Below are 18630 nucleotides of genomic sequence, written 5' to 3' on the forward strand. Positions count from 1 at the left end.
CTGTCACAGAGCCAAGAATTTCTTTGCGACTAAGATTTTATTAATTACAGTCCTAGAAATAAAAGAAACGAGATGAAAAATTAAGCCGTGTTTAAAAAGCGCCTCATTAAAAAGCTGCGAATAGTTTATGTAAGTTACCTCCAATTTAAAAAGAAGATTTGACACTCAGTCACATCCAGACTTCGTGTTTCTGTGCAGGAAAAAAGTTGGAAAAAAAAATGTTTCTTCCCCTAACACTAGGAAAGACAGCGAGGGAGAATAACAGCATTAACAAAAAAAATCTTATTGCTTCGTTTCCGATCCGGCCTGGATTAATCAGGGAGGAGATGGTAACGTTACGAGTCATTATCTCGCCACCAAATTTCGATTTGTTTCTGTCAGTTTCCGTGGCAAACTAGACATCCCCCTCTGTCCGCGTGGTGTGAAAGGGTGGGGTAGAAAGATTTGCTGTCAGGTATTTACCAGACAGACAGGATGTGGTAGCAGGGTTACGTAGTGTAACATGAAATGCAGATAAGCTGTAATGTCGACCATTAGAAATGATCCTGCAGTTACAGTCGTTTGAGCGACTAATTCTGAGTCCTTATATGTAGCATTAATGTTAGAAGTGAAGAGGGAAAACACGGGCATTCTAGGGTAAAATGGGGGTAACCCAAGCATGTTATCGTGTCTGGGTGCAAGAGAGAACAAGACAGTTTCGCCTAAGGAATAGAATCAATTTTTTGGTGTTTACGAGTTGAAAATATATAAATAACTGCACAGTAATTTTATTATAACTCTTTAAATCAGTAGTATTCAATCTGGGGTACGCGAATACATATTAGGGGGTACGTAAAATTTAAAAAAATATATATTATTTTATGATAAATACTGAATAATCAGTAATGTAATTTATTTATTTTAGATGTAGATTATATACTATGTATAACTTTAATTATACACCAACAACTTTGGGGGTACAAAGTTGAAGAAAAATTATATATGGGGGTATTATTATTATTAAGTGTTCTGTCTTACGACAGGTCCATTGCTCTGCCCAAAAAGAGCTCTCCAGTTGTACGCGAACAAAAAAGGTTGAACACCACTGCTTTAAATAACACCATGAAAGCACAATCGTTCTCTAAAAGCTTTTAGTCACATATCTCGCCTCTTACGAAATTCAAAGACTCATTACCGTGCTCACGAGAGAAACCCATTGGTTCCTATATGAGCCAGACGAATCCAATCCACAACTCCCCTTTGTGTTTTTCACAGAATGTTTTGTACGCCTTATTGAAATTCGTAAACTTATATCTGCCATTTCTCGATTACATAAACTGTTATTTATGACTTCTTGTACTTCAAGAGAGAAAAGTCATAACGCTCTACGATATTCGTTTGTTTCAGTAGACTTTACTTCTCTTCATTCTTGTGGTTTTCCATTTCCACCGTTTCGTGCCAGAGTATGAAAGCAATATATCACAAGGTAGGCGATCGGTAGAGAGAAGACCCGTGGGTAGAAGAGGTGAGGTTTGAATTTCTATGGGGGTGCCTCAAGGGTATGAGGAATCTTTATAATATACCTTCCACGAGGGAGTGTCAAACGCCCTTATCCAGCGTGGCGGAAATATCTAACCCTAGCCACATTTATACGTGCGTAATTACAGTGCTGCAAATGCAGAACTTATAAGAATATGAGGAAAAGTGAACTGATAAAACTGTTTATCTGCTAACTGCAAAAGTTAATATTGATTATAAAAGGAAACGTTACCATCAGAACGTAACCTCTACCAAACGTACGCGAAAAGTACTGAATGTTCAAATAGCCTATAATTAAATTACTTTGTCCTTGACAGTACTGATTCTTGATTCCTTTATTTGTGTACAATTCAAATGATTTAGTAATTGTATTTATATCTTACAAACAGGTAAGGAAATTTACAGTGACTGAACTTTTTAATTCACGTTAAATATTGCACTTGAAAAAAAGATAAAGAGTTTTTATACGTTTCAGTTGTCGTTACTGTAGAAGTGTTTGTCTGTTACTTCCAGAATGGGAGTCATTTTACCTTCGCGAAATCTCCATTTCTTCCCAAAACGGCACAACTTCTTTTTCTAAGCATCCAACCGTGAATATTACATCGCCCACATAAAATCGTACCCACAAAAAATAACGAATAACGCTAACTTCAGCATGTTTTAAAAAGAGTCTGAGAAAACATTAAATACGTTTCGTTTCTCATATTAATGATACTAAAGTACGAAGGACGAAAGAATCTGACCATTTTTTAACGACTGAGAACCGTAACAGAGACATAGAGATCAAGATAAATAAGTAATCTTGGCTTATCCAAAGTTATTTTTGTATTATTCAAATAAATATTCCATAAATGGTGTCATTATGTACAACGCATAGCATTTTTTAGGTGCAAAATTATCGAGTGAACATTCCAAATAATTTCTCATGGAAATAAATCTTGATACTTTCATTTTCAATTTGATTTTAAACAAAAAAGTTTCTAAATATTTTGTAATCCTTATTCAATAACCACTAAATCACTGTTGCCAACCAGGGCAGTGAGAAACTTAAAATCACAATGAAAGCGTTTCGGAAGAACACAGTGCTTCCATCTTCAGGACACTTCAATGACACTATTGTTCTCGTATGAATATCGACGTCGAATTTGACCATAAAGAGCTGAAGACAGCGAAGTTATTTTGCACTGTGGACGTGGTACGTGCAACATTTAAACCTAGCCGAATATTTGATTTGCAGACAAAGAAGAAGCTACTAGCTGTGCCCTGGAACAACCCAAGCCATGGAGGACTTCAATATTCCATTCCATCAGACGTGTTCGCCAGCAGACTGCCACACCCTTGTCGAGGTTTAACAAATATTTGTCCTTCTCCCATCAGTATCTCCAAAGTGCGTCCCACATCAAGCTGAACCAGGCCAATACCGAAAACACTGACCTTACTCGGTGGAAGCCTCTCTAGTCGAGACTGTACACAAAACAATTATATTTTCTTATTGCTTCATGATTTATTTATATTATTTACTAAATAAATTAAAATAGGATCAGATGAGCCGGGCATGTAGCACGAATTAGAGCGGTTAGAAACACACTAAAAAAATTAGTCGTAAAATCTAAACAGATGGGGGCAAAATATTAAAATTAAACTAATGAAAATATTTTTATTTATTTCTGGTTTATTTAACGTTACCAACAGCTCAGATGACGAGACATGAGATTTCAGAATTACTACTGAATCATGAATTAGAAAGGCTATGGAAGGAAGGCGTCGTGGCCGAATTTAAGAAGTGCGTGTTCACAAGGTCCACCATGGCTATTTAATAAAATTAATTGGAAAGTAAGATATGTAACAGATCTGTACAAAGAATAACTCAATGTTACTTACTCTAAGTGCATTACTAAGCACGCAGGCCTACAAACATAACAGCTATTTTCTGCAGTTGTCATACGAAACCTGTATTAACTGAAAATTTATAATGACAATTTAAAATTGTACGCTTCTAACAGATTTTCTATTGTCACTGTTACTATGTCATGAGACAATATCTGCGAAGAACTGCTACTGTCAATGGACCCTTTGTCCATCTCTAGATGATACACGCACGAGTGAACATCGAGCAGCGGTGGAGTGCTACTGACAGGGGAAAAACATGATGCCAGGATAAAAAATCTGCCTCAGTCCCACTTTGCCCACAACCAGAAATCCCACATGGACTGCTCTGGGCGCGAAGCTGGGTCTTCGGGGTGTGAACACTGAGCTATAAAACCTCCTTAATAGTTTCTTAAATTCTTCTTTGAAGTATTTTACTTCATGGAGTTAGTAATATTCTACGATTAGACGAAGACAATTAAAGACATTCCAGGAAAAAAGCTTGCTTATTTATCTGTATCGTCTTTAATTTTCATAGCCCGACGCGTATAATAAAATTTTAAAATTACAATATTTTTTTTTCCTTTCACGATGCATATACACTACTGGGCTCCTTTGATGTAGAATCCCACGCCCTTGTCGTCATGCCATCAGTTCGTACATAATATACACGATATGACGTGCTGGAGTGTTAACGCAAACAAAGTGCTACATTGCAGTAACTCCGCTGATTAGCAATCTAGAATTTTGGAGAAGTCAATTCTAGTGTTCCAGCCAAACAGCAGATAGCGGCTCAGTGCTGGAGTGGGGGAGTAAAAGCTTTATAGTATATCTAGCACTCCCCATGATAGGAGAAGCAAAACGCATCATGCAGGATGAAATTCAAACGTCAGAGAGGGAAGGTTCTTCGGAAGAGGCAACTGTCTGCAGCCGCCATGGAGTGCAACGGAGTAATCTTAATTTCCATTGCAGGCGGCCTCAGGCAACAAGTAAAATCGAGCGATGAATCCTATTTCCATTACGGCCTCGTAACTAACATCGTGATCTAATTCTAAGGTTCTTGGTTATCTCCGACGAGCTTTCTGGCGTCAGATTGTAGATGCAGAAGGCGCATTCTTTTTCTCTATAGGGGCGTTCGCGCCCATGTTTAGAGCCTATTAAACTGGTTTAGCCCGTCCGTCTGTCTGTACGCACGCAACAAGCAGAGAAAGGACGAATGTATTTTCGTTAAATTTAATATTTGGAGATATATTACGAAAAATTATAATTTGTTCAATTTTTATCAGTCTAATCACAATAAAATATTATTAAATATTATTACAATTAACATTTAAATATTTAAAATATTAAAAATGACGCTCTCTCTCTATCATTTTAATATATTTTAAATATTTCAATGTTAATTGTAATAATATTTTAATATTTAATAATATTTTTATTGTGATTAGACTGATAAAAATTGAACAAATATATATTCAACACAATATGACGCAACATTATCATCTCATGAAAAATTATAATTAAAATTGTTTATATCGTTCAATTTTATCTACCACTTTATTTTATTAATCATTTAATCTTTAAAATTATTTTTGCTTGCATTATGTGAAATACGTCGAATGTACCTTAATGTAAAGCTTAAAAAAGAACTTATGGCCAAAATATGTCCAACCTGCTTCAACAATTAAGAATTATTTGTGTGATTCTCACTAAACAGTGATTATTTCCTTAAACAGTGTTAACCAGTTGATAGTTGTAATGGTGAAGTATTTTTTTAAGGGTTGACTTTTTAATATTATTTAAGGCCTATTAGAGAAGACAATGCATGTGATGCCAAACTAAGCTGATATCTGTCGAATATTAAGCAAAAATGGCTACTCTGTTAATTGTCACGTCATAAGACCTTGACCTTGCCTTTAAATCTGACGGGGTCAGACCTTTGTGTGCCCTAAATCCCCTTTGCCAGGTACTGACAAACGCGAACCTCTGAGATGGCTGGAAAAAATTGTGCATGAAGGCGTAGGAAGGAAATGTAGATGTCAGACCCGCTGGTAGAGGATATTGAAGAAGGCTGTCTCGGACGTGTTTGATTGATCAAGCAACTGTCAGATTATTGCGCGCAATTTAACACGCCAAACGCTCTCTCTCTCTCTCTCCCACCCCCCTCTCTCTTACTTCTGGTTTGTATCCTTCTCTCTCCACTTGGCATGTCGATGTGCTTAAGGCTGTATTTTTCCCTTTTTTTCCTCAGAAAAGTCTTGCGTGTACACGTCTGGGTGCCTGTAGATGGAAACCAGGTTTCTTCCAACCAGTATTAATGTGTTTTCCTGATACGATAGGCAAAAGGAGAACTCGCGATTTGAGAAGAAAACATGTCAACTCCAGACATACGCCCCAAGAGCTTTCAACAATTTTCTTACTAATGGAAATCACTTGGAAGGAACAAATTGAAAACTAAATATTGTTTTCAGATTCGTAGAAGACGAGAAAAGTGTATAAGAAATGTCAAGCCCCTTGCGTAAACGAAGTTAGAATGAAGAACAATTTGACAGTCATACATGCGAATTGTAACCCCATGGAACAGTCCTTCTTGAAAATCCAATGGTCTCTCAAATAGGCATTAACAGCCTTTTATACACCTCAGAGTTTCATTACAGCATTTATAAGAACACAACGCTGGATCTCATCCCGAGCCAGATGAATCAAATCCACAGATTGCCGCCAGTTTTAAGATTCATTTTAATATTATACACCCTCCAACGTGTAAGTAATACTTGTGCTTTAAGTAAGAATAAAACACAAAAGCAATAAAAATCTCAAAATCCTTCGGAGACCAAAATAATTCCTCTATAATTACCACCCTTTCCCACTAGGTATGACGTCACTTTATAGATCACACACACACACACACACACACTACATGAAATTCAAAGTTTACACAGAACTCTTATGTTTGTCTAAGTAACACACTACCTTGAAAACACGAAATTTCTGATACTGTCCAAATCAGAGCAGAAACACAGAAATCGTGATTGCCATCTTTGTTTAGTGCACTTGTATTTGACCTTCAAACTCATTTGAAAGTCCCCCATGTATCACCAATAATCATACGAATTTATTACCCTCTTATCGCTCCACGACAGAATGATGATTAATGTCATCCACACAGACATACTGATTAGTCTGTTACTTACCTTGAGTCTGTTCCGTAGGCGAAGGCTTTCGAATCCTTTCACAAACTATTCAAGTCTTCTACATGGCTTGCCTGATCACCAACTAGCACTGCACGTGTACGTGACTCGACAGTTTTTTGTTAACAAGCAAGCATCAGCAATTTCAGATGCTACCAACGGTAAAAACTGCGAAGACAAAGTCGGACATCAAAGCAATGAATTTTACCTCCACCTCAATTTTATCAGAGCTCTTCCCTTTACTTAATTTCAAGCTGAATCATTCCCTTCTAAAAATGTGTTAGCCAAAACGTAAACAATTTATAATTCTCTTACTAAAAATCTAGAACATTCTTTCATTTACTCACCGCTAGTTGCGCCATCAGCCATCTTTGTGTAGATCAATGCTAGTGACATCTAGTATCAAACTAAGAAATTAATGCGTTGGTAGGAGAGGAAAGGAGGGGGTAAAGCGAATCCGAATATTGCCATATTTTCGTAAGGATTATATCTTATTTTAAACAAATACTTTAATTGCCATTAAAATTGTTTATAATTTCCTTGTATTATATAATCCAAGAACGTTAGAATGGTAAATGAGTCAGAACGGCTGAAAAAAGTTAACTTCTAAAAAGAAATTAAAACACGCTACAGCTCATGGGCAAGTCCATGTGGGAATTTCTAACTTTCAGTCGTTTCCGTGTAGATGGCAGGACGCGGCAGCAGTGATTGAGCATTCCACCTTCATGCAAACATTTTATTGTCAATCTTCATATCTGTTTCACTCGATGAGAAAGATATGGATATAATTGAGCTCTTGTTGTTTGTTTATGTTGTCTTCTCTTTTCTTTTCAGAGATTCAATTGCTTTCGGTGACGTATTCTTGGCTCTTAGATTCCTTGGTTTCTTGAAATATCCTTGGCTCTGAAAAATAAGTTTATTGCAGAACGAATTACGTTTTCGAAACTAACGTCATTGCTGACTGTTTTACTGAATCGAAATGTAATTAATCTCTCATTCTTTACTTGTGTTATTGAAAACAGAAGAATTTGCAGTTAGAACAGTCATTTTACAAACTGTTCATAATTATTTTATTCCTAACCTGCTACACGAGCTTATTAATTCTAGGGAAGATTGCTTATCCCTTCAGTGTACCTGAATAATATTTATAATTCACTTCATACCTCAGAGAAATGTAAATTACCCGTCAAAAATGACGGAGAAATCTAACACATTACATACTTTAAAAATATATTTTTATTAAAGTCTAACAAAACAGCATATACAAATTAAAATCATTATTACTCTTTGTTTAATTAAAGAACGTAATACGATTTAATATCATGCAGCGAAAAATACTGCCATAGTAACGTCAGAAGAGAGCTTAATATTTTATATCAAATCTAAAACTTCTTGACGATGGTGAAGAGTCAATTGAATAAAATTTTTGGATATTATCCATCGTCTAGTAAATATAAAACGTAAAACGACGTTTCGGAGATAGGGATTAGCTCTATCTAGTGGGCCCAACTGTGTAGGAACCTCAAGACGGAGATAGAGTCCCATCTCCGAAACGTCGTTTTACGTTTTATATTTACTAGACGATGGATAATATCCAAAAAATTTTATTCAATTGACTTAATATTTTAATTAAATGAATTATTGAGCATACGTAATAATTATTTTATATCCATGGAAGCTTGTGCTTAGACCGCGTGTGTATCAGAACGGGAAAAAATGGTTGGAAACTATACAACTCTTGTCTATTATTAGATAGAAGTATATATTTATATATATTCACCTTCCTTCCATAAAATTTTCTTAACTTCCTGGAATGGTAGATCAATGACAAGAGTTAATAAAATCGATGCCAGAATTATGGAGGCAACTTCTCCCACTTCAAACTGGAAAAGAATGTTTAAAAAATGAACTCAAGAACATAGAAATATGACACTGTTTGACGTTCCCAACTTTTCAAATTCAGTTCCTGTAACAGACTGTAGGTTCGCATGTACCTACCAGTAAGTGTGGACTGTATGAGGTGGCAGTTCGTCTAGTACCAACATTGTAGAAAAAAATGGGAAACTGTGTGAGATACACGCTGTAGGAAATGCGGGCGAACACAGCGAATCCTTTCCATGACAGAGCGCGGCCCAAAATACCTAAAAAGAGAGGAAAAAAACAGACATTGGAAATCAATCAGATCGAGCGGAAACATTTGAAAGTACTTTAGTAGTGTTTTGTTGTAAGTGAGAAATAATGTCCTTTCAATACGAGCATCTGGCTGACGAGTTAACTGCGTTGGTCATTTGCGACTCTCAACTAACCGGATAGAGCAGACAGCCAAATACTCGCTCTCTTACCCAATAACCCCCCCCTTATGGAACAGAAAGGTTCGTCGCAGTGCTCACAAAAGCCTCCTACTTCACCCAATTGTGGTCTACATTCTTGACCGTGTTTCTTTAGGATCAATTTCAATATTACACTCCAATTTCACTTTAATCTCCACAACATTTACCAAATAATCGTTGTAACATAGAAGTGTTGTGTTTACTTTGAGGTACAGGCTACAGTCTTAAATATTATTTATTATATAATTATTTAAGACGAGCTTCGACTTAAATTTTTCAAATAAAATTAAAATAAAAGACCATATTAAATATTAAGTTTATATCGTTACCTGAATATCCCATTGATTCAGCAAATGTGAGCCAGCCTAGGAACGCGCCCCACAGAATTGGAGATAGTGCGCTGTACAGTGCTGCCTCTTGCGGGCTATATCGGTAGCTGGGAAACGACATGTGGTATGGCCCGCACATTGCTAGGAGACCCATTGCGCCAGATACGATCCAGCCGGTCAAAATCTGAATCTGTTATCGTGATCACAAGATAAATATTCAATTAACACATTTTCGCTTTAGAGCATTCGAATTTCATAATAATTGAAGATTTCTGTCTTCTGGGTTATTGCGCTGTGTAGTCTGGTCGATGTTAACCAACGTTTCAGAGGTCATACTGCCTCCGTCATCGCCCTGATGACGGAGGCAGTATGACCTCTGAAACGTTGGTTAACATCGACCAGACTACACAGCGCAATAACCCAGAAGACAGAAATCTTCATACTCACCGCTGTGAGAACCTCAAGTCTTTCATAATAATTATTTGCCGACATACGCAATAAAACTTCTGGTCAGTGATTTAATTAAATGGCGTCTGGGATTTCTATTCCAACCCTCATAGTATGGACATCCTTAAGATTAATCAGAAAAAAAACTATTTTAATGAGAAAAATAATTACCTTATTTAGAGAAAATTTCGGTTTTGTTTCATGAATCAGGTATCTCACAGCAACCCCAAACAGGTACATAGACGCTCGGTGTGTAGGCAAGGAGTATGATAATCTAGCGGTATCAAAGAACTGCGAGACCCTACAGAGCACAGTGGGAATTAATATAAAATCACACACACTACCACTGAGCTTAAATACTAACCAACAAACAAATTACATAAATATGATTACAGCCTTCTGAGATGTAATACGGAATAAATTTATCTGTGTTTCGGATGTGTTTATTATTTACTTCATCATTACGATTTTCGGTAATATTCTACCACATTACACTGTGCAACATGCCAGACAGTCAAATTTACACTCCCTGCCTTGAGAACGTAAAATATTACCTAATAAATTTTATAGTTAAGAGCTTTTCTTGAAAAACTGCATAGTTGCACAGCCGACCAAAGAAATTTCCAATATTTTATCTAAAGTCGAATTACTGTACCCACAAGAACCCTCAATTTGACCGTAATCTGAGTCAGTTGAATTCAGATCACGACCTCAAAACCTTGTGCCTTTTAAAATTACGTTTTATCCTCTATCCACATGCAAGTGCTCCAAAGGTATGTTTCCTTAACGTAGCCCCACTAAACTTTTATGAGTCTTTTTAATTTCTCCCTTACATTTTGCTTACCCCCTCCATATCCCCCTCAATTATGTAATCATCCCAAGGTTTGTCTGGTGAAGATTACGAATTACAAAGTTTCTTATTAAGTAATTTCCCCCATTTCCGCCCTCTTAGAGCCAAATATTCTTCTCGGCACTGAATTCCGTAACATTATCATCTATCTGCATATTCTTTTCTGAGGGCGAGAGAAGTTTTCTCACCGATAAAAAACCAAAAGGTAAATTTCTCATTGTACAGTTTTTTACGTTTTCAGACTTAAGATTGTAGGATTAACTATTCTGAACTAAATGATATCGGCGCATTCTTCAATTTAGTTCATCCTAATTTCGTCATCATTTAAAATGTCATATTATTCGGCAATAAACAAGGTATGTTGTTGATAAAGTACTTTTAAATAAGCAATACACGTACGGTGTGCCAAAGTACACAACGGTACTTAATTTTCTGTCGTATGTGACAGCGTAACGCAGAATGGACGAAACGGTGCATGTCAGTACCACGGTCGACAAACCAAGCCAGCGTCTACTCCACAGCACGTAGACCAGGATGGGGGTCACGACGTACAACTGCATGTCAACTGCCAGCTGATGGGTGTGGGTCAGACACTGCAACATTCACATTCTCAAACAGAATCTATTATCATCCTTGAAGATGGAGGCAGTATGTTCCTCCGAAACGTTGGTATCTACCTACACGTCTACAAAGCCTTACTACCCAGAAGACTAACATCTGCCGTCCCCAGAAAAAAAAAACATAATGAGGATAAGATGGTAAAGTTGCGTCATATTGTGATATAATAAGTATATATTAAATCTTGTCAGTCTAATCACAATAATTCTTATTAAATATTAAAACATTACAATAATTAACATTTAAAATATTTAAAATATTAAATGATGTTCTTTATCGAAATATTCGATTTACATCATTTTTCATGTTTCATGAAAAATGATGGTCTAATGTAAATCGAATATTTCGATAAAGAACATCATTTAATATTTTAAATGTTAATTATTGTAATGTTTTAATATTTAATAAGAATTATTGTGATTAGAAGGACAAGATTTAAAATATATAATGAGGATGTTCATAACAAATTATCAGGACGTGAAGATGGGCGAAGCATGTAGCTCGCATGTAACAGATGATAAATGCATACAAAATTTTTGTTGGAGTATACGAAGGAAAGGACCGACATTTGCCATAGAAGCTTACCATGTCTTCAAAACCGAAGTAGTTATGTATGTACAATAAATTCCTCCACATGTTCCTCTGGCAGAAGTCCGAATGGCGTTTTACGACAAGATTCCACTGCGGTCCGGATCCAAGATGATTCAAAATGTGCGTGCAGAACAGAATTACGGCCACAAGGTTTGGCGTGATTCTACAACAAAAGTCAAGCCTGAAATTAGCCCACCAGATCTGGCACAAAATTGAGGCGCCAGACATAAGTAGACTTAACAATAAAACTACACAGCAATTAATTGTATTAACTTCAAACGATTCTGAAACGGTGTCCAACCTCTCCTACTACCATATGAACATCCAACTTTATAAAGTAACGTCACTGAACTGAGTACGTAGTTGATATTCCCTCAGCTAATTATGAAATTCCCTATGTTTTATGAAATCCAAAGTTTCATTAAAGATTTTTCTGGGCCCTATTCTGAACAGATGAATAAAACCACCTATTCAAGTTATATTACTCCAAGATCCGTTTTAATATTATCCTCAATTTTACTTTTAACATACTCCGTGTAGTTCCAAGAAATAGAGTAATAACCATTCAAAATGAATCATGGTTGCGTAAATCTATAACGATTACCTCATATATCGTGAAAAATATTTTCTGCAAATATTAATCTTCTTGTTTGAATCGAGTTCTGCCAGCAGGCTGTGAGACGTAAGAAAACCACTGATAAATATAAACGAATCTGTGTAGATAATCGACGTCCTTCCAATGACAGACCAGCTTTTTGAGAATGTCTGAAATAAAGTCAAATCTCAAATAGAATGAAATAAAATATTAAAATGCGTACAGGGGGTTAAAATTCGGCCAAGATTTCTTTTTGTAAGCAATGGCGTTAATAGGTGTCATTTTTATGAATTCAATAGTACATATTCTGTAGATTCTCGACATTATGTCACGTTTCGGTCTCACAAGTTGTGCCCGTTCTGTGTACTCGTGGATGGAAATCTTTAGGAGAAACATGCTGCCTAGATCTTGAGTCCTTATTTAAATAATTTCCTTCATATATAAAACACAATTTGGTATAAATTAATATTACTCTAACTGATTAACCCCGAATTTATAACTTGTGTTGGGCAAGGCCGTGGTCTAGGCAACACGGAGTTTTCCTCCGTGGCATCCCAACAATTACTCCATTCACACACAGAAGAAGGCAATGGCAAACCACTTCTGGATCATCTGCCAAGAACGTATATGAACAGGTCCCAGTCCGAGAAAAGGATGGAAGGATCCTGTTCATATGGACCTGTCGTCAGATAGAACACTAAATAAAAAAAAATAACTGATTAACCTGTCATTATTTCTCAAGTAACAAAATCTATCGTCTATTTGAGAACCACCATTAAGCATCTTATATAATCGAGTTACTCTTCCTACAGATATTCCGTAGATTAGTAATTGTGAATTCATGTCGTTAACATACCTCAGCCATATACGTTCTGTTAACATATGGGTTGAAATACAAAGCCACTGACTTGTGGAAGACAATTAAAGCAACTGCATTTAGTGTTCTTATCCCATGCAGACAGGCGAAATCGTTTGAGACGTTTTCTGTTTTCAGTAATGTACGAAAATTCTTCTTCAGCGAAAAAGCCTTCAACAGTCTTACAGTCTTTGCTAAAAAAAAAAAATAATTTGCATTATACGATGAGTATAAATTAATATATAATCACTCTATTTCCTCCAATAATTTTATTTTGCGTTTGGAAATTAAAACTTACTTAAATATAAAAGTAATAATTTATAGTCGCGAATAAATTAACGTTTTATGTTATCACTGAGCTATTTATTATATATTCAAAATAATATCAGTACATTCTGTAAATTTCTTAATATTAAGAGAACTTTTAATCTTAGTAATACGTGAAAGCCAGACACATCTATGGATTTTATTGAAAGCGTATATTAGTCATTTGAATTGTGTATTTCGACTTTAGACTTCTGGGTTGTGTTGAAGTATGGTCTTGTATGTGGTCACAAACATGTGCGAGGGACGTATCACACCATCTTCACCCCGAAGATGAAGGCTGTACGTTCCTCCTAAACGTTGTTACCCACTAACAAGCATCACGTGTCGTTCAATTTCAGGACATCACAGCTACTAACGGCATGAATTCAAAATTGAGTTATGGACGTCGGCCTTTAGGGAATTTTCTATCTTAAGATATTATTAAGAGTTAAGATGTCTTACCTTCCTTCGGAGAACGTTGACCTGTGTCTATCCAAGTACCGAATCCCACAAGACCAAGAATAAATATAAATAAAGCTCTGTAAAGTAACACACAAAGCTTTCATTATATTAGGAGTAGATTGAAGCTTATTAATTACAGTTATTTTTGTAATTATGATTAACGTAACTAAATGACAAATACGTTTGTGTTGCTAAACAATACTTCATTAGATAAATACACTATAGTAAACTTTAAATTAAAATTATCAAATTAGATTAGATTATTCTACTTCGAGACTTTCAATTTGTTTTTAATTATTATTTTGTCATAATATTAATTTTAAAAAAGTAACAAAATACGAATGCCTTTAATAGCTGTTCGCGTATTTGCCAGAAATAACAGTCAGACTCTTCAACTGGCTCAGAAACATGAAAGCAGATAGATTACTCTCAGCTTTATATTTGGATAAAAATTCATTTAATATTATTAAAAATATATTATTTTAAATGTATTATCTATGGATCTACTTCTAATATCAAAATAAAAATTTCCGATCATATAAAATATTTGTTAAACTTCTGATGAGAGTCTGTGAACGGTTAGAACGAACCAGTTTCATAACTCAGCGTTTCCGAAAAGTTACTTTTTTCGTTAACTAATGTTACTTAACATATTTTTTACGTCATTGATGTACTGACCCGTGTACACAGCCTACTTAAATTCGTCACATATATTCTGCCTTTTTAGGCATTTTAATTGGTTTCCTCTTACCCTCGGGGATAAAGCGACCGGAGCATGGAGCTATACCCCTATCTCCCCACCAGGGCACAATCTTTTCAAAACAGAAATACCAGCAATAAACGAAGCTAGTTTGCCTACACGGTAACTTTGGTTCCAGCCGTAATTGGCTGCAAGTCCTTGACGTAACACATGTCCGGATCGACCTTGACGCTCAGAGTAACAGGAGTGTCCTTGAGAAGGGTTTCGAGGGACTCGATCAGGGACTTCTCTAGGTCTTCCGCTGAACAGGAAACCGGAACGCAGAAACCCCAGCTCACTGTTGAAAATCGTGCGATACGGTGGCCCGGCTGCAGAGACAGACAATATTCAAAAGCGTTCCAGAGAAATACGACACATTATGCTACGTAAGTGTTGTTGTAGAATTATGGACTTTTAGAACAAGAATCAGAAGTAGATGCTTCCAAAAGACAAGTAACTTTCTGTTGCCAAAATAATATCAACAATAATGCCATAGTTACAGCATCCTATAATTATAAAACTGGGTCTGGCCAGATGTTCAAACTCAATTGCTTCTAGGAATCTGGCACGCTGTCTCACTGTAGAATTCCTTCCACGAAAAGATCACGCCCTGTGCAGTGGGTCATTACGACAAAACAATTTGGGTCATACATTCTTATTTTTGTATACGAGACATGTTTGGGACACCCAGTTGAATATTTAACATCGATGTATCAACTGTTATTTGGGAACGTAAAAATGTAAGAAACAACACGGCAGACAGCTGGCGGTAATTTTGGATTTAGACTGAGTAAAACCACGAGAGGCCTAATCTAAGTAAAGGTCAGCAGTATACCGAGCGATAATATAATTTTCCATACTGAACAGATTTGACATATTTTATTCGTTACTTCATAGATATTTAAAATAGCATTTGTTTTGAAATTATCCTCAGTTGATACCACGACAAGAGGTGTCCTGTGATCGAACCTCGCCACCTAACCATTGATAATCGGAGGTAATGCTGATGCTAATTACACACTTTCTACTTGTGCGGAGAAAATAATGCACCGAGTTTAACTCCATTCGCCAAAGATAATTATAAAAAGGATGCCTACGTAATTGTCACAAAAAGAACAACTGGTATTTTTTCTAAAGAAATTAAAATTAAGATTTCTTTGGGGATAAGGTGGTCCACTGTTCTGATTCCGGTCGGCTTCTGTAATAATTTGTCCATATATCTCACGTCTAATGAAGTCTAAATTTTGCTTTTCCATAAATATAAAGATAACGCGTTGTTCCTGAAGGCACAATCCCAGAAAAAATAGTTTATTTTTGCCTGTTTCAATATTAGGCTTAGGGGTGTCCAAGAAGTATATACAAGGGCGCATCTTAGAAAAGGTAAATTCTAAGAAAATTTTTTTTCTCGAAAAAACAAATCGGGAGAAATTATTAATTTTTAATTTTTCGAAATTTGGAACACGGTGTCCAAAACATCAGAGCGTCGTTAAAAAAAAGTCAATCACAATTTTCAACATTAAGAAGCTTTTTATTTTTCATTCATGGCCAACTGAAGATTTTTTAAACGGTGTATCGTTAATATATTTTTATTTTCGTGTTAATTATCAACGGGCTCAACTCGTATATTCATTACATCTGATAACTTACGTCATTTACGGTGCTAATAATAGGTCGATGTGCATGCACGAGGTCGTCCACTTCCTTCAGAATCGGGTTGGACCTAGTGGTGCTTCTCACACCCATGTCCAGGTGCGCCAGACAGAATTTCCCGGCTATGTGATGATCCTCAAGGTGGGAGTACACAACGGGGTCCAGATCCTCTGCTACGTCCAGACACTGGTCGAAATCCCCATACTGATTGACATTTCCGTTCAGAAGTCCGGCGGGAAGCTTAGCAGATGAATCAAACACTGGAAGGAAAACGTGTGAAATAGAAAAAAAAAGTTTTAATATTGTCATGGTTCGTTTTCCGGTCAACTACCTGAAAACGTATAGATTACAACACGCAAAATTATAATTTTAACCTGTAGTTTTGTACCAGTATAAAACTTGGCCTCTCGCGTTAAAGGACGAACATGTTGAGGGTTTTTGAAGAAAAAGGGTCCTCAAAGGGATATCTCGATCAAAAAGGGAAGAAACTGCATAATGAGAAGCTGTACTATTCACCAAATATTCCAGGGAGATTAAATCAAGTACGATGTGGTGAGTGGGTGGGAAAATCTGGCAGACACTGGTGATATGAGAAATGCGTACAAAATTTTGATTGGTAAGCCTGAGGGGAAGAGATCACACAAAAATTCTAGGTACGGGAAAAGGATAATATGATAGACGACAGGAAACACTTTCTTGGGATTGGATTAATCTGGCTCACGAAAGGGACAGGATGCGGGCTGTTGTAAACACTGTAATGAACATTCGGTTTTCGTTAAAGATGGGGAACTTGTTGAATAGTTGACTGTACTTTCAGCTTGACATAAAGGACTCTGCTCCGTAGAGTTTGTTAGTTGTGTTACAAAAAGTGAAATACGTTCTGTCTGTTGGTTTGTTAGTTACAACATTCACCGAACAAAGTGCTCACTTTTCAGAGCCCACATATCGAACCGCTGAAGTCTTTCCAGAAATATTTCGCTATGAATTCGACATAGTTCGTTCGCCGTTGTCGGTGACGACGGAACGAGGACCTGCAGGCGAGTCATTATTTTACTCAGGACGCGTAGCTCAGCAATGTCCTCTAGAGCGTCGCTTTCCTCTGACTGGCATGTCCTGTTTCCTTTAACATCTTCCTTTTCTGAGTAAGCCCTCTGTCTGCAGCTGTTACCACAGCCTAAAACAGCAGAAGAGTAATTTTATGATCTGTGCTGGAACAATCTTTAACCCTACGGAGCTGAGACGTTAGTGAGAAACTAACATTCGCTTAGCTGTTCAAGAAATATCACTTCTTAATGTATCAGATCCTATACTAAACCACGTGAATCAAGACCACACCCATACAGAGACACAATATTTCCTTCAGATAAACTTTAATATTATCCTTCCATCGACGCTTCAGGTTTTTCGAGCAATATTTCGTTATGTATTTCTCATCTCTCTCACGCGTACTACAAGCCCCGCCTATCCTATGACGTCTCACTCCATGGAGTACAGTACTGCTTGAAAATATAATAATCTCTCATAATCATATACTAACATTTCACTTATCACTCTGTTTTTAAGATAAATTAGTAATGAAAAGAATACAAATTAATAATAATATTAAAAATATATTAAATTTTTTTTACCGTCAATCACAATTATAATAATGTTAAAATATTAAAACATAGGAACTTCCTATATAATCGAAATACTCGATGAGGAACATTAAATGATGTTTTAATCTTTTAACATTATTATAATTGTGATTGACGGTTAAAAAAGAAATTAATATATTTTTAATATTATGAATCACAATATGACGCATTTACAATATCTTACAAATTAATAAGTAAAATGCTTATTATTGTTACTTACTTCGACCTGTTCCATTGTTTTTTCCTGCTTTGTGACACAAAGCATCAGAACTTTGTTCTAAAATTAACTTCCTGTCGCTAACACAGAACGAAGTATCTACATAGTTATTATTATTATTAACATTAAATGAATTAGAACTATCTGGTATACAGACCACTAATCGAATTCTGTCCAATGACCAACTAAAGAAACAAATTAACAAAATACCGCTCCAACTTCGTTTCGAGTCCACAAAACATCGAAGTCTCATTGTGACACTGACAGTAGAAAACACAGAGTTGTGTGTTTATATACAATGACCTGAATGTCTGGTTATTATTCTGATTTCATTCTGTTTAATAATGCATTTAATAACATTCAATATGCATTGGCCCCGTTTGTAAACTGTGTCAGACGAAGTCCCTTTTTGTTATTGCTTGTTTAAA

General features: G+C 36.1%; 1 protein-coding gene and 1 long non-coding RNA gene across 4 annotated transcripts in view; both read right to left on the reverse strand.

Moving 5' to 3' along the window:
- The window catches only part of LOC110837718 (uncharacterized), a 325396-nt gene extending 318627 nt beyond the window's left edge, over positions 1-6769 (reverse strand). Inside the window, exon 1 of one of the 3 annotated variants that reach the window (XR_015534311.1) lies at positions 6579-6769. This is a non-coding gene — a long non-coding RNA (uncharacterized LOC110837718). The remainder of the gene's footprint in view (positions 1-6578) is intronic. The other 2 variants (XR_015534315.1, XR_015534312.1) reach the window with 2 other exon arrangements.
- A 326-nt stretch (positions 6770-7095) lies between these two features.
- LOC110828256 (nose resistant to fluoxetine protein 6) lies at positions 7096-18373 on the reverse strand. Its single transcript, XM_087345699.1, has 14 exons — positions 18206-18373; positions 17277-17522; positions 16346-16608; positions 14819-15027; positions 13960-14036; positions 13192-13385; positions 12345-12505; positions 11735-11903; positions 10931-11124; positions 9853-9982; positions 9235-9424; positions 8574-8716; positions 8356-8458; positions 7096-7478 (listed from the first exon to the last, which is right to left on the reverse strand). The coding sequence occupies exons 2-14, from the start codon at positions 17392-17394 to the stop codon at positions 7414-7416; spliced, it is 2016 nt and encodes a 671-aa protein (XP_087201825.1). The 5' UTR covers positions 17395-17522; positions 18206-18373; the 3' UTR covers positions 7096-7413.
- Between the last annotated feature and the right edge of the window lie 257 nt (positions 18374-18630).

The sequence above is a fragment of the Zootermopsis nevadensis genome, unplaced genomic scaffold (genome assembly GCF_977971745.1).
Source record: "Zootermopsis nevadensis isolate Lab colony 2312 unplaced genomic scaffold, Znev_1.0 Znev_ptg000001l, whole genome shotgun sequence".
NCBI classification, from domain to species: Eukaryota; Metazoa; Arthropoda; class Insecta; order Blattodea; family Termopsidae; genus Zootermopsis; species Zootermopsis nevadensis.